Source organism: Microcaecilia unicolor, chromosome 8 (genome assembly GCF_901765095.1).
Source record: "Microcaecilia unicolor chromosome 8, aMicUni1.1, whole genome shotgun sequence".
Lineage (NCBI taxonomy): Eukaryota > Metazoa > Chordata > Amphibia > Gymnophiona > Siphonopidae > Microcaecilia > Microcaecilia unicolor.
Genome location: NC_044038.1, coordinates 129,441,794 through 129,462,173, shown reverse-complemented (window position 1 = coordinate 129,462,173; position 20,380 = coordinate 129,441,794). Strand labels below are relative to the sequence as shown.

Below are 20,380 nucleotides of genomic sequence, written 5' to 3'. Positions count from 1 at the left end.
AATTTGGTGTAAGGGGCCTGGGCTACCAGGGCCTGAAGCTCACTGACTCTACGAGCTGAAGTAACTGCCACCAAGAAAATGACCTTCCAGGTCAAGTACTTCAGATGGCAGGAATCCAGTGGCTCAAAAGGAGGTTTCATCAGCTGGGTGAGAACGACATTGAGATCCCATGACACTGTAGGAGGCTTGACAGGGGGCTTTGACAAAAGCAAACCTCTCATGAAGCGAACAACTAAAGGCTGTCCTGAGATCGGCTTACCTTCCACACGGTAATGGTATGCACTGATTGCACTAAGGTGAACCCTTACAGAGTTGGTCTTGAGACCGGACTCAGACAAGTGCAGAAGGTATTCAAGCAGGGTCTGTGTAGGACAAGAGCGAGGATCTAGGGCCTTGCTGTCACACCAGACGGCAAACCTCCTCCATAGAAAGAAGTAACTCCTCTTAGTGGAATCTTTCCTGGAAGCAAGCAAGATGTGGGAGACACCCTCTGACAGACCCAAAGAGGCAAAGTCTACGCTCTCAACATCCAGGCCGTGAGAGCCAGGGACTGGAGGTTGGGATGCAGAAGCGCCCCTTCGTCCTGCGTGATGAGGGTCGGAAAACACTCCAATCTCCACGGTTCTTCGGAGGACAACTCCAGAAGAAGAGGGAACCAGATCTGACGCGGCCAAAAAGGAGCAACCAGAATCATGGTGCCTCGGTCTTGCTTGAGTTTCAACAAAGTCTTCCCCACCAGAGGTATGGGAGGATAAGCATACAGCAGACCCTCCCCCCAGTCCAGGAGGAAGGCATCCGATGCCAGTCTGCCGTGGGCCTGAAGTCTGGAACAGAACTGAGGGACTTTGTGGTTGGCTCGAGATGCGAAGAGATCTACCAAGGGGGTGCCCCACACCTGGAAGATCTGTCGCACTACACGGGAATTGAGCGACCACTCATGAGGTTGCATAATCCTGCTCAACCTGTCGGCCAGACTGTTGTTTACGCCTGCCAGATATGTGGCTTGGAGCACCATGCCGTGACGTCGAGCCTAGAGCCACATGCTGACGGCTTCCTGATACAGGGGGCGAGATCCGGTGCCCCCCTGCTTGTTGACGTAGTACATGGCAACCTGGTTGTCTGTCTGAATTTGGATAATTTGGTAGGACAGCCGATCTCTGAAAGCCTTCAGAGCGTTCCAGATCGCTCGTAACTCCAGAAGATTGATCTGCAGATCGCGTTCCTGGAGGGACCAGCTTCCTTGGGTGTGAAGCCCATCGACATGAGCTCCCCATCCCAGGAGAGACGCATCCGTGGTCAGCACTTTTTGTGGCTGAGGAATTTGGAAAGGACGTCCCAGAGTCAAATTGGACCAAATTGTCCACCAATACAGGGATTCGAGAAAACTCGTGGACAGGTGGATCACGTCTTCCAGATCCCCAGCAGCCTGAAACCACTGGGAAGCTAGGGTCCATTGAGCAGATCGCATCTGAAGGCGGGCCATGGGAGTCACATGAACTGTGGAGGCCATGTGGCCCAGCAATCTCAACATCTGCCGAGCTGTGATCTGCTGGGACGCTCGCACCCGCGAGACGAGGGACAACAAGTTGTTGGCTCTCGCCTCTGGGAGATAGGCGCGAGCCATCCGAGAATCCAGCAGAGCTCCTATGAATTCGAGTTTCTGCACTGGGAGAAGATGGGACTTTGGATAATTTATCACAAACCCCAGTAGCTTCAGGAAGCGAATAGTCATCTGCATGGACTGCAGGGCTCCTGCCTCGGATGTGTTCTTCACCAGCCAATCGTCCAGATATGGGAACACGTGTACCCCCAGTCTGCGAAGTGCCGCTGCTACTACAGCCAAGCACTTGGTGAACACTCTGGGCGCAGAGGCGAGCCCAAAGGGTAGCACACAGTACTGGAAGTGACGTGTGCCCAGCTGAAATCGCAGATACTGTCTGTGAGCTGGCAGTATCGGGATGTGTGTGTAGGCGTCCTTCAAGGCCAGAGAGCATAGCCAATCGTTTTTCTGAATCATGGGGAGAAGGGTGCCGAGGGAAAGCATCCTGAACTTTTCTTTGACCAGATATTTGTTCAGGGCCCTTAGGTCTAGGATGGGACGCATCCCTCCTGTTTTCTTTTCCACAAGGAAGTACCTGGAATAGAATCCCAGCCCTTCTTGCCCGGATGGCACGGGCTCGACCGCATTGGCGCTGAGAAGGGCGGAAAGTTCCTCTGCAAGTACCTGCTTGTGCTGGAAGCTGTAAGACTGAGCTCCTGGTGGACAATTTGGAGGTTTTGAGGCCAAATTGAGGGTGTATCCTTGCCGGACTATTTGGAGAACCCACTGATCGGAGGTTATTAGAGGCCACCTTTGGTGAAAAGCTTTCAACCTCCCTCCAACTGGCAGGTCGCCCGGCACTGACACTTGGATGGCGGCTATGCTCTGCTGGAGCCAGTCAAAAGCTCGTCCCTTGCTTTTGCTGGGGAGCCGAGGGGCCTTGCTGAGGCGCACGCTGCTGACGAGAGCGAGCGCGCTGGGGCTTAGCCTGGGCCGCAGGCTGTCGAGAAGGAGGATTGTACCTACGCTTGCCAGAAGAGTAGGGAACAGTCTTCCTTCCCCCGAAAAATCTTCTACCTGTAGAGGTAGAGGCTGAAGGCTGCCGGCGGGAGAACTTGTCGAATGCGGTGTCCCGCTGGTGGAGCTGCTCTACCACCTGCTCGACTTTTTCTCCAAAAATATTATCCGCACGGCAAGGCGAGTCTGCAATCCGCTGCTGGATTCTATTCTCCAGGTCGGAGGCACGCAGCCATGAGAGTCTGCGCATCACCACACCTTGAGCAGCGGCCCTGGACGCAACATCAAAGGTGTCATACACCCCTCTGGCCAGGAATTTTCTGCACGCCTTCAGCTGCCTGACCACCTCCTGAAATGGCTTGGCTTGCTCAGGGGGGAGCGTGTCCACCAAGCCCGCCAACTGCCGCACATTGTTCCGCATGTGTATGCTCGTGTAGAGCTGGTAGGACTGAATCTTGGCCACGAGCATAGAAGAATGGTAGGCCTTCCTCCCAAAGGAGTCCAAGGTACTAGAGTCCTTGCCCGGGGGCGCCGAAGCATGTTCTCTAGAACTCTTGGCCTTCTTTAGGGCTAAATCCACAACTCCAGAGTCGTGAGGCAACTGAGTGCGCATCAGCTCTGGGTCCCCATGGATCCGGTACTGGGACTCGATCTTCTTGGGAATGTGGGGATTAGTTAATGGCTTGGTCCAGTTCGCCAGCAATGTCTTTTTGATGACATGATGCATGGGTACTGTGGACGCTTCCTTAGGTGGAGAAGGATAGTCCAGGAGCTCACACATTTCAGCCCTGGGCTCGTCCTCCACAACCACCGGGAAGGGGATGCCCGTAGGCATCTCCCGGACAAAGGAAGCGAAAGACAGGCTCTCAGGAGGAGAAAGCTGTCTTTCAGGAGAGGGAGTGGGATCGAAAGGAAGACCCTCAGACTCTTCGTCAGAGAAATATCTGATGTCTTCTTCCTCTTCCCACGAGGCCTCACCATCGGTGTCAGACACAAGTTCACGGACCTGTGTCTGCAACCGTGCCCGGCTCGACTCCGTGGAACCACGGCCACGGTGGGAGCGTCGAGAGGTAGACTCCCTCGCCCGCACCGGCGAAGCTCCCTCCGCCGACGTAGTCGGGGAGCCTTCCTGGGAGGCTACCGCAGTCGGTACCGGAAGCGGCACCGATGTCAGAGACCTCACCCCGGACAATGGGCCAGCCGGCGCCTCGCTCGACGGTACCGGTGGCGCAAGCACCCCCGGTACCGGAGGGGAAGGGCGCAACAGCTCTCCCAGGATCTCTGGGAGAACGGCTCGGAGGCTCTCGTGCAGAGCGGCTGTGGAAAAAGACATGGAAGCCGATGCAGGAGTCGATGTCAGAACCTGTTCCGGGCGTGGAGACTGTTCCGGGCTGTCCAAAGGGGAGCGCATCGACACCTCTTGAACAGAGGGCGAGCGGTCCTCTCGGTGCCGATGCTTACTGGGTGCCGACTCCCTCGGCGACCCAGAGCTCTCGGTGCCGACACGGGAAGGGGACCGGTGACGATGCTTCTTCGATTTTTTGGAGCGAAGCACGTCACCGGAGCTTCCCGGCACCGACGAGGAGGACGTAGAATTCAGCCGTCTCTTCCTCGGGGCCGAGGCCGAAGAGGGTCGGTCTCGGGGGGGGCTGTACCGCCGGAGCCCTCAGGGTAGGGGGAGACCCACCCGAAGGCTCACCGCCACCAGCAGGGGAATGGACAGCCCTCACCTGCACTCCAGACGAAGCACCACCGTCCGACGACATCAGCAAACGAGGAGGTCTCGATACCACCGACACCGACGCAGCCCTCCGAAGTCGCCCCAATGCAGAGGGCCGATGCCTCGATGCACTCGATGCAATCGGGGGCGAGGATGAAGGTACGGGCGCCGACGACGTCGAGGCAGTCGATACTCCCGGTGCCGACGAAGAGCCCGAGAACAAAATGTTGCACTGGGCTAACCTCGCTACCTGAGTCCGCTTTTGTAAGAGGGAACACAGACTACAGGCCTGAGGGCGGTGCCCAGCCCCCAGACACTGAAGACACGACGCGTGCCTGTCAGTGAGCGAGATTAGCCGGGCGCACTGGGTGCACTTCTTGAAGCTGCTGGGAGACTTCGATGTCATGGGCGGAAAAATCGCGCCGGCGAGATCAAAACTCGAAATGGCGAAAATGGCACCACAAAAATAGGGGGAAGAAAACTTCGACCGAGGCCTAAATAGGGCCTACCCCGACGACGAAAGAAAACTTACCGGGGCAAAAACTCGAAGTACGGGAAGGGAGAAAACCAAAAAGGGCCTCCTCCCGACACGTTTTTTCTTCTCTTTTTTTTTTTTAGAACAAGTCGAAGAACGACGCGCGAGGTCAACTTTGGGGCGCGAACGGCAAAACATGACCGTACCGAGCGCGGACAAAAGAAGACTGGCCGGCACGAGCCGGTTCGGGCGGGAAGACAGCCGCGCATGCGCGGTGCGCATTGGCGCATGAGGACTAGCAAAGGACTTTGCTAGAAAGTGTTCCGATTGGAGGGACTGCCGTGGACGTCACCCATCAGTGAGAACAAGCAGCCTGCTTGTCCTCGGAGAATGCTGCCTCTCTAGGTGGAGAAGGATAATCCAGGACCTCGAGCATCTCAGCCCTGGGCTCATCCTCAACCTCCATAGGGAAGGGAATAGTCGCAGCCATTTCCCAGACAAAGGAGGTAAAGGATAGACTCTCCGGTGGAGACAGTCTCCGTTCTGGTGGAGGGGAAGGTTCAGAAGGAATCCCATAGGACTCGTCAGAAGAAAAGTACTTGGGATACTCCTCTTCCTCCCATGAACGCTCATCTTCAGTATCGGACAAGACATCCCTCAGAGCAGTCCGAAACTGAGCCTGCTTCGACGCCGAGGAACGACGTCCTCGATGGCGGTGCCGAGAAGTCGATGCCCGCCTAGACTCCAGTGAAGCTTCCTCCACCGAAGTCTAAGGAGAGTCGACCTGGGTGGCAGGCGGCACCAAGGTCGGGGACCTCACCACAGGCTACGGGCCAGAGACCGCTGTAGCCGACGGTACGGAAGGCGCAAGCACCCCCGACACCGAAGCAGACTGGCGCAGTAACCCTTCCAGAAGCTCTGGAATCAGGGCCCTGATGCGCGCATCGAGAGCCGCCGTTGGACAAGGTTGCGGTGTCGGTATAGGAGCCAGTGGCAGAATCTGTCAAGGCTCAGGAGCAGGTACCGGGCTGCTAGACCGACACATCGGCACCTCCTGAATAGAGGGAGAGCGATCCTCTCAGCGCCGACACTTCTCGGGTGCGAAATCCCTCAACGTTCCAGAGCTCCTGGCACCGTGTGTCAAAGAACGATTAACGGTGTTTCTTCGCCTTCGCTCGACACCCGTCATCAAGACTCCTCGGTACCGATGAGGAAGACATGGAATCCTCACGTCTCTTCGGGGCTGGGTCCGACGAAGCTTGGTCCTGGGGGGCCTGCATAACAGGAGCCCTCGAGACAGGTGGAGACCCACTCGATGCCTCACTGCTTCCAGCACGAGTTGGTCATTCCACAGCCATTACCTTCGCTCCCGACGTCGATGCGTCCCTCAATGTTGATGCCGCTGACCTCGGTACCGATGTCGAAGGACCGGACTGAGCCCCAAAAAGCTTCTCTTGTTGGGCCTCTTGAGACGCTTGGGTCCGTTTCTTCATGCGAAGACACAGACTACAAGCGGCTGGGCTGTTTTCAGGCACAAGGCACTGGATACACCAAGTGTGGGTATCTGTACCCGAGATAGTCCGGTTGCACCGAGTACGTTTGAAGCCGCTGGGTTTCTTCGATGACATGGAAGAAAAAATGGCTTTGGTGAAATCAAAAGACGCGATAGTGCCTGTTAAAAGAAAAAAGGGCACGAAAAGAAGGGAACAACCTGGCCGCGTCGAAAAACAAAGGAAACTTGAAAAAGGGCAAAAAAGTAAAGGAAAACTACGGGAGTTTTTTTTTTTTTAACAGTAAATAGTAAAACTAAAAAGAAAAAGAAATCAACGCAGAAAACTCTTTCCCGGTCCTGCGAGGAGACGGGAAAAATTCGACTGCACCTCACTGCGAATAAAAAAATAACTGAGCGGGAACGCTCATGCGATGGGCGGGAAGATGGGCGCGCACGCGCGCCAGAAGACTCTGGCAAAACTTTTATATTTTGCTTACAAAATTTGCTGATTCCCGGGCCCACACAGACGTCGACCCACATGGGAGAACAAGCAGCCTGCTTGTCCTCAGAGAAATATCATCACACTCATTGATTTAATCATGAATTCATAATGAGTGTTACTATTGGGCAGATTGGATGGACCATTCAAGTCTTTATTTGCTGTCACTTACTATGTTACAATTAATCCTCTTTGCTCCCAGACTGATGCGCAGACCTCAGCTCTGACACAGGCAAAAGCATTGGATATCACCTGACCTACTGGTGCAGGCATGTGGTGACCTCTCAGCACACAGTGCCAGTAAATCAGAGACAAATCTTATATGTGCACACCAGAGTGTTCCAAGTTCCAACTTCCATTCTTTCCTTACCTACAGTGCTTGTGGCTCAAATCCAGAGAGAGACTGAAGGAGCTGACTGGAATTTTCTTTTATGTATCACTAAATTCTTACAGGGATGGGTTGGGATGGGTTACATTTTTGCGGGGATGGGTGGGGATGAGTAAAATTCCAGTGGGGACAGGTAAGATTTCTGTCCCTGTGCAACTCTCTAATTTGTACCTAAGGTTTTGGGGGGGGGGGGGGGTGCAGGGGGTAAAGTGCTGCAAGGAGCAACATCAGGATCTGAACTCTCTCTTCTTTGGTTCTCAACCTGTACTAACCACTAAAGTACTACTCTACTAGTAAAATGTGTACCAGAAGTCATACATCTAGTCCAGCTGGATAAGCATAAAGTCTCCTCGCTATATGTCCATCAGAGCTCCTGGAAATGGAATAGCCCCACATAGTTTAATTACCTAAAAATTCGGAGGATCCTCGGAGAGGGTATTTAAATAAACCAACATCTCAATGTTAGAGAAAAAGATTGACAGATGCTTTTTAAAATGAGAAAAAAAAGTAGTAATTTTAACAATTATGCTATTGACATTTATGTTATTAACTACTAACCCTAAAAACAGAAATCCAAAAGTTAATTTATCTTGTTTCAATAATAATAATAAAAAATGTTCAGCAAAAATAGTCTTTGTAAAAGATTTATTCCATGCAAAATTTACATTCAACCAGATGACTGTTGTACATCAAAGCCTTACTCAAAAAGCCCTTAAATTTCTGGAAACTCAAAGCAGGTTAGTTCTACTTTTATTGGATTTCACTGTTATATTGTAAGAGGCTTCCGATATTAAAATCAGACATTTCATTTGATTAGTGCATGCACCTCCGTGCTTTACACACAGCCCAAGATTCTGGAAAGCCCAAACAAAAAAGAACGTCACCAAGTGACATCAGCTCATAAACAGCTCTGTGTGGCTGCAGCAAAATCATTCGTCCACAGTTTCCTAGGAAGGATTTCAGTGTATGCAGTCACACTACTACAGAGGCTTGTCTGAGCAAAAAGGTCTCCATCTGCCATCAACAAGTTACAGCTAAAGAACTAACAGCTGGCGAGAAGGCAAATTTACGTTTCAATTAAACAGCTGAGCAGTCACGAGAGGAAAAAAAAACTTTCATCTTTTCTTCAAATATGAATTAAAGGTGTGCCACTGGAATTCAAGCAAACAAAAAAAAAGATATACTACAAAAATAGCCAGTGTGCTGAATTCAACTCGAGGACACCACAAAACTAAATTATTCAGACTCTCAGCGAGGCTTCTATAGACTGCATTAAGTGTCTAAAAATAAGACTGAATGCAATCTCCAATGAGCTCAAAAGAATGGGTAAGTTTCTATGTTCATCTTTTCTTTAAAGAGTCAGTTTCAGCCATTTCAGAAAAAAAAAAAATAGCAAAGATGATTTCTGAAATGGGCAAACTGTATTTTGTATATTTTACTGCTTTAAAAATGAGGCTTCTGATCACTGAAATAGCAGTCCTCACTGAAGGAACTGATTTCTATTCTTGTGATGTAAACCCTTCAGAACTCTGCACCAGAAGGGTAACTACTATTAAAGTAATTCATATTAATGTTCAGATTTTATCAGCATGTACATTAAAATATCTAACAAACTCATTTTGTCATCTCCCCAAATTATATTCTGCAGGCTTGCATTCCAAGTGGCCATTAGAGGCACCTATGCTGGCAGCACTATATGTAATGAGTGTGGTTTCAGAAGTGCTGCCTGCCTTCAGCATGGCTTGTCCACTAAAATGCCGTTGTGAGAAGCTGCTCTTTTACTGTGATTCTCAGGGCTTTCATTCAGTGCCAAACCAAATTGACAAGGGCTCCCTGGGTTTGTCACTGAGACATAATTTTATTTCTGAACTTCAGCAGGATCAATTTGCAAGCTTTGTTCAACTTACATGGCTTCATTTAGATCACAATCAAATTGCAACTATAAAAGAAGATGCTTTTCAAGGATTGTATAAACTTAATGAATTAATATTAAGTTCAAACAAAATTTCATATTTGTCAAATACTACTTTCAGTCAACTCCTCAATCTGCAAAATTTAGACATATCTTTTAATCAGCTGGCATCTCTGCATCCAGAACTATTTTACGGACTTCGCAGACTACAAACCTTACATTTGCGATCCAACTTCCTGAGAACTATCCCTGTTCGGCTTTTCTGGGACTGTCGCAGTCTGGAATTTCTGGATTTGAGCACAAATCGCTTGCGAAGTTTGTCTCGCAATGGATTTGCAGGTTTGATCAAACTAAGAGAGCTCCATCTGGAGCACAATCTTCTAACAAAGATTAATTTTGCTCATTTCCTACGGCTAAGTGGTTTACAAACACTCTTCTTGCAGTGCAACAAAATTAGCAACTTGACATGTGGGATGCAGTGGACCTGGGATACCTTAGAAAAGCTAGATTTAACTGGAAATGAAATAAAAGCCATTGAATTGACAGTTTTTGAAACCTTGCCAGCCCTTAAAGTACTCCTTATGGATAACAACAAGTTACAAACGCTGGATTTTAAAATTCTAAACTCACTGAAGTCATTAATTACTGTGGGCCTTTCTGGGAATCCTTGGGAATGCAGCTCAAGTGTGTGTGCATTAGCCACATGGCTAAGCAGCTTCCAAGGTCGGTGGGAGCATGCAATATTGTGCCACAGCCCAGACCACACCCAGGGAGAGGATATTCTTGATGCCGTTTATGGATTTCAGCTATGCTGGAATTTATCAGCCATAGCTACACCCATAACTACAAGCTACAAAACTCTAACTGAAGCAACGGTGAAATCAAGCTCACCAAATTCATATGTCGGAGACATAGAAAGTCAAACTACTACAGGGACAATAGTTACTACCGAAGAACATGCTCTTGAGCTAGACAATGCCATCTTCACTCAGCAGGTAATTACTGGAACAATGGCTTTATTATTTTCTTTTTTTTTCATTATTTTTGTAGTGTTCATCTCCAGGAAATGCTGCCCTCCTACTTTAAGGAGAATTAGACGATGCTCAATGATTCAAAACAGACAGCTGCGGTCCAAAACACAGCTGCATGTATCAAACTCATCTGATCAAGGACCATACAATGAATACGAACCCGCCCATGAAGGGCCTTTCATCATTATTAATGGCTATGGACAGTGTAAATGTCAACAGCTTCCATATAAAGAATGCGAAGTGTAATATGTACAGGGTAGAAATTAACTTTTAAAAATCAAATTATGTACAGTTCTAATCTTGTGTCGCCTTGATTTTGCAATATTTAATAAGTTATTTGCAAAGAAATATTTATGAAAAAATGGTCCTTGAGATGCAAACATGATTGTTGCACTCCTGTTCCAAATGTTCCAAACCTTTGAGCAAGCTGAACTCCTCTCTGAACAGTGAGACAAATTTCATACTTTCACCGACACAAGATCTCAATACACTGCTTTAACACCAGTTTAGCTAAACATCTACATTTCTTAATTGCTATTAATGTTACAGATTACCATAAATTTCTTACTCTAACAAATTATCCTTGAACTGGTAAGAGGCTCAGCAACAGGAAAAATAACTCCTATTCAGTTTTGTTTGTCTAAATATACCTGTGCTACAGTATATATGGACCCTAGATTCAGAACAGAATAGCCATTTAGCAGAGCAGTTTAGTTATGAGGCATCTCAAAACTTGTGGCTTCACATCGAAGCAATGTTTTTTAAGACTTTTCATTATAAGCAGTTAAAACTAATCAATTATGCTTTTCTTTTAAACACTCTTGGAAAATGATTGTGATGCCTCTTTCCACACAAATCAGTCTATACATCTAGGCAAAAAATATATTTTCAGTAAAAGTCCAGCTCTCTCTGCAGACAAAACTGTGCACTGCAATAAAAATCTTCCATGAGCTGTCTGCTTCTACTTGCAAGATGATGCCACCAAACACCAAGAATGTAAGTTATAAAATGTTTTCCAAATGTTAATACGCACTCTGATAGCTCAAAACAAACTGCTGGGCAGACTTATACGGTCTGTGCCAGAGCCGATGGTGGGAGGCGGGGCTGGTGGTTGGGAGGCAGGGATAGTGTTGGGCAGACTTATACGGTCTGTGCCCTGAAGAGCACAGGTACAAATCAAAGTAGGGTATACACAAAAAGTAGCACATATGAGTTGTCTTGTTGGGCAGACTGGATGGACAGCGCAGGTCTTTTTCTGCCGTCATCTACTATGTTACAGTAGCAATTTCCCTCTCCCTTAAGGGCTTACAATCTAAGTTTGTACCTGATGCAGATGATGAAATGACTTAACCAAGGTCACAAGGAACGTCAGTGGGATTAAAATCCTAGCTTCCCCACTTCTCATCCTACTGCACTAACCACTGGGTTATTCCTCTCTTCCTTCCCCTTGGAAAGATTCAGCAGTGCTCAGACATCTCTGCAACCCAGCTGGCATACATATGTAGCAGAACCGTTTTCAGGTACAGGAGCTGGGATAGGCTGCAACAGCATCTTATATCTCTGATAGGGGCTTTGAGGGGGAGGGGCACCTGGAAGGATCTTGAGAGACTGACAGGGCTAAATGAAGTGAGGAGGGTGCAATAGCTGCGGGGAGTGTGGAATACTGAAATATAGAAGGATAAGCACCTCTGTGGGATTGGGGGACAGAAGAGTGTATGGAATGGAAAAAGCAAAAAGGAATGCACCTGTATTGGGCGTCCACTTGACAGGGGAAAATACAGTCACCGTAATCCATACGCTATTACCCTTCTCCCCCCCCCCCCCCAAGAAACACAATTATTGGGGCGTAGAAGGCAAGTACATTTCATTTCTGGCAAGCATGTCCTGAAGGGATTTTAGAATCCCTGGATATATACCACTCTTTGGACACAATTATATAAGAGCAAAATGAAGACAACATGCAAGTTATGAGTGGTCTATTTCACTGTAAAGCTCAACTTTTTCAAATCTAAAAATAGAACCCAAAATTTTGATATGGACCTTCATATTTGAGAGGTGCATGTCATTAAATGCAGGAACATTTTGCATGTAGATTGTGATAAAGAGAGTCATGTTATACAACTGCCATCCCTTAGCTAGATAAAAGAAAGGCCATACTCAAATCCTCATCATAATACTGAACATTATCCTGTACAATTTAGTAACCTCAGTATATGAGCTGTGTGGAACAAAGGTGACATAGCATAAAATTACCCCCCCCCCCCCCAAAAAAAAAAAAAAAAGCAGTTTGGAAATGCTTATTCATCTAACATTCAATTAAATATTTAGCGGTGAAACTAAACTTCATAATTTAATATTTGTTGTAAATTGTTTGGTGAAAACCTGATTAGAAAATCAATTTAAATTTTCAGAAACCTATTTTTAACAAAAAGTGATTTCCTTGACTAGGAAATTCCACACCATGTTTTCTATGGAAGTGTGAATAGAATATTACACTATCCCAATACATAAAACAAATGTTTCTTGTTAATGTTAACATTCAGCCCCAAAACACATTTCCTGTATTCCTTTTCCAAAATGTTAATGATATCCCTTTACTCCTTCAAACAGTTCTTACAGCCTCAACGCTATGTTAAAATGCTAGTCTATACACCAACTGTTTAGCAATGCATCACAGCTCTTCCATGCAGTCAACACACGCTAAAAACTAAAAAGACCAACAATATTCAGGACATGGCCAGTGTGTGAAGGTCAATGCACTGGCAATATGCAGAGTCAAACATACTTGTCTTTTTGGAAGAATAATTTCTAAAATTTTCTGCTTAAATCAGCTAGTATAATAGACTGCAACAAATTTTACCTCTAATTTTTAGACAACCTCAGACTTTAAAATCTATAGACACTGAAAAAGACACACTAAGCTACCAACATAAAAAATAAATAAATAAATAAAAATCTTGAGCATGTACTGTTATGAGGCTGCAAAACTTGGTATTTTTTTCTTTGACAGTATAGAAGCATTAGTCAATATGTTTAATGTCTGGTCACTATACAGTATTTTTTAACCTTAAAGTCCATAAGTACATACTACTCAAGGTGCAACAGCCACTTTAGAGGCATTTTTCCATTGTGCCTTCACTCAGGCTCAAAAAGGTACATAAGATCTGCCATTTACATAAGTACATAAGTAATGCCACACTGGGAAAAGACTAAAGGTCCATCAAGCCCAGCATCCTGTCCACAACAGCGGCCAATCCAGGCCAAGGGCACCTGGCAAGCTTCCCAAACGTACAAACATTCTATACATGTTATTCCTGGAATTGTGGATTTTTCCCAAGTCCATTTAGTAGTGGTTTATGGACTTGTCCTTTAATCTATAATGAATTGCCTTTCTTTTGTGTGACATCAAAATCTATTTCAATTGCTGTCAAGGGTGCCATAAGGGTTTATCTATCACTAGATACAATTACTTGGGAATGACAGCCACCTACCTTTCTGCCCAGAAAACTAGGGAGTTTGCAGCTACAACCTTCCACATCCAAAAAGAGGATTCAGCATTAAGAGTAGCAAGTCAGACAAGTTATAAATTAGAAGATACCCATCTCCTAATATTTACTCATTTCTATTCCATTTTTCTGCAAGGTAGTTACACAGAGCTTATAGAAAAATACGTTAAATCAACAAAATCCTCCCATCACACACCCAAGTTTCTAATTTAATCTTACCAAAATAAAACAAATTAGCATAATGCTCTTTATAATTGTTATATTGTTTTGCCCCAAGCAGTTATGAAATTCAATTCTTTGTTATTCATACTACCCTACACACCACTAGTTATATAAGAAAGTCGAACTTTACATTGTATCAGAGTTAGACTGCTTTAGTGAATCTGTATAAAAGGATATAATGGAAGTGGGGAAGGCACTACAGAAAAGCTTGAGCTAGCATCCTCTTTCCTACAAAAAATGCCATTTAAACAAATTTACAAGAAACGTATTTATGAACAAGGTGAAGAAATACTTCTACAGCTATTGCGGAGATTCCTCTGACAATAGTAAATGACGTTTACTGACATTTTATAAGTGCCTTTGTTAAGTTCACACTTTCTCTAATATAGATGTAATTGTATTAGTGTGTTCTTCTCTGGATCTTCTGAATGGGCAGGCCATCTGGTTCATTTTACTGATCATCCGGCACTCAAAGAAAGCTGCATAATACTGCACAGTACTTCCATGCCCTAACCTGGCTACTCTTTATGCCATCCAACTGGCAAAACATTTCTAGGGAGAACACTGAATTACCTTTTTGAATAGTAACAAAAGACCATCTTTTTCAAACTAATCACATTCTTCAAAAGATCTAAGTTTAACCTGGCAGGTTAAGATGATGTTTAAAATCTCAGAACTTTATAGTAAAAGCTATAGCAGCTCTTCAATCAAATTGTAATTGCAGTTAGTTGCATATTTAATCAGGTCCTGGACAATACAATAACCTCCCCCAAACAGCCTCTCTAGGCCTACATTACCGATGTCCTAGTGATCTACAGTAGGGAAGGCAGAAGCAATCCCCAGTTGCTCCTGTCTGTGCTAGCTCTGGGTTCAAAATGACAGCTGTGACCTGTAACAGTAGTTTTGCAGCACTATTGCTAGGGGTCAGGACCATAGCTGTAATACAACGAGACTACCAACAGAAGTTAATGCCACCATTCTGAAACTTGAGTCAGGCATGGGCAGGAGTGATCCCCAGTTGTTCCTACCCACACCTACTCTAGGGTATCCTTAAAGTAGTTTGGGGGGGGGGGGGGGAAGAGAGAGATGGATGTTCAGTTATTGGCATTAATAATTTTAATTGTTATTTCACTAGTAAAAACTGCTCTTTGCTCCTGCTTCCAATCTTTTGAATTTACAAATGAAGAAAAAGTTTTGCTTTTTAAGAAGATTTCTGAATTTACCATCCAAAATGTACATCTTAGCAAATTATGCAAATAGAATCTGTATACACCCAGTCAAAAAGGACCAATAGGGAAAGAATAGCCTGGGGGGGGGGGGGGGGGGGGGAGGACGAGTGCTGTGCTGTTACTTAAGTGGATTTTGTAGAAAAATCAGTATAAAATTCCTCACTTGATTTATACCATTGTGTGGACTGACACCCTTAATAACTGAAGATCAGAGGAGTCAGCCCAAGAAAACTGTTTTGTTTAAAATGTACTGTTTAGAAACCAAGGTAAACTAATAAGCTTTGACAGGCAAAAATCATATCCAGCATGTCTGACAGGCAAATCCAGGGGCTTAGCAAGTGAAAAGACCATCTAGCTTTAAAAGCAGCAGTGCCTCCTACTCCCTACACAAACTAATTATCACATAAGGGGTAGGAGGTAATAGGAACTACACGATTCAGTCTGTATATAAAAGGCGAGTAAAGCTAAAACCAGTACTCCAGATGAAGTCTTGAAAAGAAGCCAGAAAGACTGCACTCTGTGATATTTTTACAGTACAGTGTATGAAAGAACTCAGTAATTTAACAGATACAGAACTGACTTGCCATATGAAATTTAGCAGTTGCTACTTGCTTTGTGCTGTTGCCATTAAGCTGTGCTCACTGCACCCAAGGCAGTATTTTAAAAGCCAAAGAGGACAGGCTGTCACAAGCTTATTGTCACAGAAGGAAAAAATCCAGGCAGTGTGATGTCATATATGTGGACCAAATTTCGGCCACTTTTGCAAGGCTAGAGAGTTATACCATAAACTAATGAACATCTGTTGCCTGTCATTAGCACGGTGAACCTCTGACATGCCAGGGATTCAAAAACTGGTTCATCGTTACTGACTAGGATTAAATAGAAACCCCACACATACTGTATATACAGTATTCCCCACTTACACTGCACTTCTAGCTTCCTTCTTCCAATTCTCTGCAGCCCTCACATTTCACCCTCCCCCGACTTCCACAGGCATTGAGTGGGCTGCTGCAGTTCTATTCAACTTGCACCCCTACTGTTGTACACAATGGTCATCATGACGCCATCAGGCCACCAGCCTTAAAATCTATTCTGCCCTGTGTGCAAAATCCCTTGCAGGCAGTAGTCTTTACAATCCAAAACTACAGAGAGTTGCTTCACTATTTATGGGTATATGGTATAAGTAAAAACCTTGGATGAAATCTTCACAACTGTGAAAAATGGAAGACTGGAGGGTCAGCAAATGAAATTTAATGTGGACAAGTGTAAAGTAAACCACGTTGACTGTAATCACAGAGAAGTGGTATATCAAATCCCATCTCCATCTCAAAGTAATGCAAATTGGGAGGAACAGCCCAAATTATAACGGCATGATGTTAGGCTCCTCATTAGGCGTCACAACCTAGGAAGAGGATCTAGAATCACTGTGGACATTATTTTATTTATTTGGATTTATTTACCACCTTTTTGAAAGAAGTCACTCAATATGTTGAAATCTTCTGTTCAGTGTGCAAAAGCCACCAAAAACCTCCTTAATGTTCTGAATTTTAAAAACAGGGAATAAAAACAGAGTATCATAAACATCTTTAAATGACTCAATGGTGTGACACCACCTTGAATATCTGCACCTCAAAAAAATTAAATTAAAAATTGAAATTTATAAATATATTTGAGGTGCTGCAAACAGAATTGCACACGATATTCAAGGAAAGGGGACCTTGGGGTGAAGGCAACAAAAACTGTGTGACAAGGCAGTGGCAATAGCCAGATGAAGGCTACACTTATTTAACAAATTTACATCCCGTTCCATCCATAGTTCTGGGCAGATTACAAACTACATACATAATAGCTAAAAGAAATACCATATATGTACATACTATTTCACAAAAAATACCTCATACAATAGTAACATACAAAAAAAAAACAGAATTTTAAAATGATATATTAATTGAAATAAAATACAACAATTAATGAATCTCATTACCATAAGCCTCTTGAAATAGCCATGTTTTATAGACAGGCATAACCAAGACATTGGTGAGGCCCAAACTGGAGTACTGTGTTCAGTTTGGAGGCCATATCTTGCTAACAACATAAAGAGACTTGAAACAGTCCAAAGGAAGGCATCAAAAATGGTGTTTGCACCAAAGACATACAAGAAGAGACTGGAAGACCTGAATATGTTTACCCTAGCGGAGATATGATACAGACATTTAAATAGGTATTAATATAGCAACAAATCTTTTACAGAGAAGGTGAAACAGTAAAACTAGAGGACATGAATTGAGATTGTGTGGTGGCAGACTTAGGCGTAATGACAGAAAGCTCTTTTTCACGGAGAGGGTGGTTGATGCCTGGAATGCACTACAGAGGGAGGTAGTGGAGAGAAGAACAGTAATGAAATTCAAAAAGGCATAGGATGAACATAGAGGACCTCTAATTAGAAAATGAATGGTATAAAAAACAAAACATAAATAGCTGCATGTGCGTTTTGATATGTCAAGTGGTGCTTAGGTGGCAACTCTGACTGTGAAGAACTAAAGCTGGTGCCGGGCACACCTGTACGGTCTGTGTCCCATATATGTCAATATGGTTTAGGATGGACTGGAGAGGGCTTCAACAGAAACTCCAGTAACTGGAATGTGAGGACAGTGCTGGGCAGACTTTTACGGTCTGTGTCTCGCAAATGACAAGATGGATCTGGATAGGCTGGAGTGGGCTTGGACAGCAATTCCAGTAGTTGCATAGTAAATGATAGCAGACCTGTACGGACCAGCCAGTCTGCCCAACAAGATAAACTCATTTTACATGGTACACATTTGTCCTTGCCATTCTCCGGGCACAGACCGTAGAAGTCTGCCCAGCACTCTTCTTGTACTAAATGTTCTGAAGCTAATGTCAAAGTCCCTTAAAATTTACACTCTAGCCCATCCATGTCTATTCAGTCATGATCAGGGTACAGACCGTAGAAGTCTGCCCAGCACTGGTTTTGCTTCTCAATTACCGGTGTTGCCACTCAATCTCTGCTAAGATTCTGTGGATCCATTCCTTCTGAACAGGAATCCTTTCCACTACCGTTGTCATCTTCCCACCACCTCCCGCGGGAGGGAATGCCATATATCTACCACCCTTTCCATGAAAAACATTTCCTGACATTACTACTGAGACTGCCCCCCCCCTTCAACCTCAATTCATATCCTCTAGTTCTACCGCCTTCCCGTCTCCGGAAAAGGTTTGTTTGTAGATTAATACCTTTCAAATGAACGTCTCTATCATGTCGCCCGTTTCTCCTTTCCTCCAAGTTATACATGTTCAGGACATAAGTCTCTCGTACAGTTTGCAACGCAAATTCCATACCATTTTTGTACCTTTTCTTTGCACCGCTTCCAGTCTTTTTACATCTTTAGATTTCTGATCTGATGAAGGGCTACCTTCGAAAGCTAATCAAAAAAAATGTATTGTTAGTCCAATAAAAAAAGGTATCTTATTTTCTTTTCTATGTTTTATTTTCATTGATTACCTTTAAAAGTTGACTAACACGGTTACCACATCTTTAGCAAAATATGGACTCCAAAACTGAACACAATACTCCACGTGGGGCCTCACCAACAACTTTGTACAGGGGCATCAACACATCCTGTCTTCTGCTGGTTATATCCGTCTCTATGCTGCCTAGCATCCTTCTAGCCATGGCCTCCGCCTTGTCACATTGTTTCCTAACCTTCAGATCTTCAGATACCAACACCCCAAGGTCTCTCTCCTAAATCGAGCTTACTAATCTCTCCCCTCCTATCCGGTATCTCTCTTTTGAGTTTCTGTACCCCAAGTGCATCACTCTTAACTTCTTGGCATTAAATTTTACCTAAACTACTCCAGAAACTTCAAAAACAGTTTTTAAATACAAGATTAAATTTTAACTGCCAGGCGCTGAACCATTCTTCTAACGTTTGGAGATCCCTTTTCATTGTTTCTACTCCCTCCAGGGTATCCACTCTATTGGCTATTTTCGTGTCATCCGCAAAAAGGCAAACCTTTCCTTCCAACCCTTCAGCAGTATCTCTCACAAATATATTAAACAGACCCCTGAGGAACTCCACTGTTCACCTTCCTTTCCTCCAAGCGGATTCCATTTACCACCACCCTCTGCCACCTGTCGGTCAACCAGTTTCCTATCCAGTTGATCTCCAATCCTGCAGAATCTCAACAGTCTCTAAAGCTCTATTAAATAAATCTTTAAGGAGGTCCTGCCAGGAACTCTGAGTTTCCTCAGTATCCTGGGATATATCCCATCCGGCCCCATAGCTTTGACCACATTCAGACTCTCAAGCTGTTTATAAACTCTTTCTTCCATAAACGGCGCATTATCCACTCCATTTCCAGATATTTCCTCGGCAGCCAACCGCGGTCCTTCTATACATGTTGTTTCTGGAATTGTGGATTTTTTCCAAGTCCATTTAGTAGTGGTTTATAGACTTGTCCTTTAGGAAACCGTCTAACCCCTTTTTAAACTCTGCCAAGCTAACCGCCTTCACCACGTTCTCCAGCAACGAATTCCAGAGTTTAATTATGCGTTGGGTGAAGAAACATTTTCTCCGATTTGTTTTAAATTTACTACACTGTAGTTTCATCGCATGCCCCCTAGTCCTAGTATTTTTGGAAAGTGTGGATGCTTCACATCCACCTGTTCCACTCCACTCGTTTTATATACCTCTATAATGTCTCCCCTCAGCCGTCTCTTCTCCAAGCTGAAAAGCCCTAGCCTCCTTAGTGTTTCTTCATAGGAAGTCGTCCCATCCCCGCTATCATTTGTGTCGCCCTTCGCTGCACCTTTTCCAATTCTACTATATCTTTCTTGAGATGCGGCGACCAGAATTGAACACAATACTCAAGGTGCGGTCGCACCATGGAGCAATACAACGGCATTATAACATCCTCACACCTGTTTTCCATACCTTTCCTAATAATACCCATTTTATTCGCTTTCCTAGCCACAGCAGCACACTGAGCAGAAGGTTTCAGTGTATTATCGACAACAACACCCAGATCCCTTTCTTGGTCCGTAACTACTAACGTGGAACCTTGCATGACGTAGCTATAATTCGGGTTCTTATTTCCCACATGCATCACCTTGCACTTGCTCACATTAAACGTCATCTGCCATTTAGCCGCCCAGTCTCCCAGTCTCGTAAGGTCCGTCTAATTTTTCACAATCCTGTCATAAGTTAACGACTTTAAATAACTTTGTGTCATCAGCAAATTTAATTACCTCGCTAGTTACTCCCATCTCTAAATCATTTATAAATATATTAAAAAGCAGCGGTCCTAGCACAGACCCCTGAGGAACCCCAC

General features: G+C 44.9%; 2 protein-coding genes across 3 annotated transcripts in view; one reads left to right on the top strand and one right to left on the bottom strand.

The window, feature by feature from the left end:
• Window positions 1-20,380, bottom strand: part of CTNNA1 (catenin alpha 1) — a 449,363-nt gene that overhangs the window by 198,577 nt on the left and 230,406 nt on the right. The gene's annotated exons all lie outside the window — the stretch shown is intronic.
• LOC115476323 (leucine-rich repeat transmembrane neuronal protein 2-like) lies at window positions 8,379-10,320 on the top strand. Its single transcript, XM_030212636.1, has 2 exons — window positions 8,379-8,457; window positions 8,780-10,320. The coding sequence occupies exons 1-2, from the start codon at window positions 8,454-8,456 to the stop codon at window positions 10,318-10,320; spliced, it is 1,545 nt and encodes a 514-aa protein (XP_030068496.1). The 5' UTR covers window positions 8,379-8,453.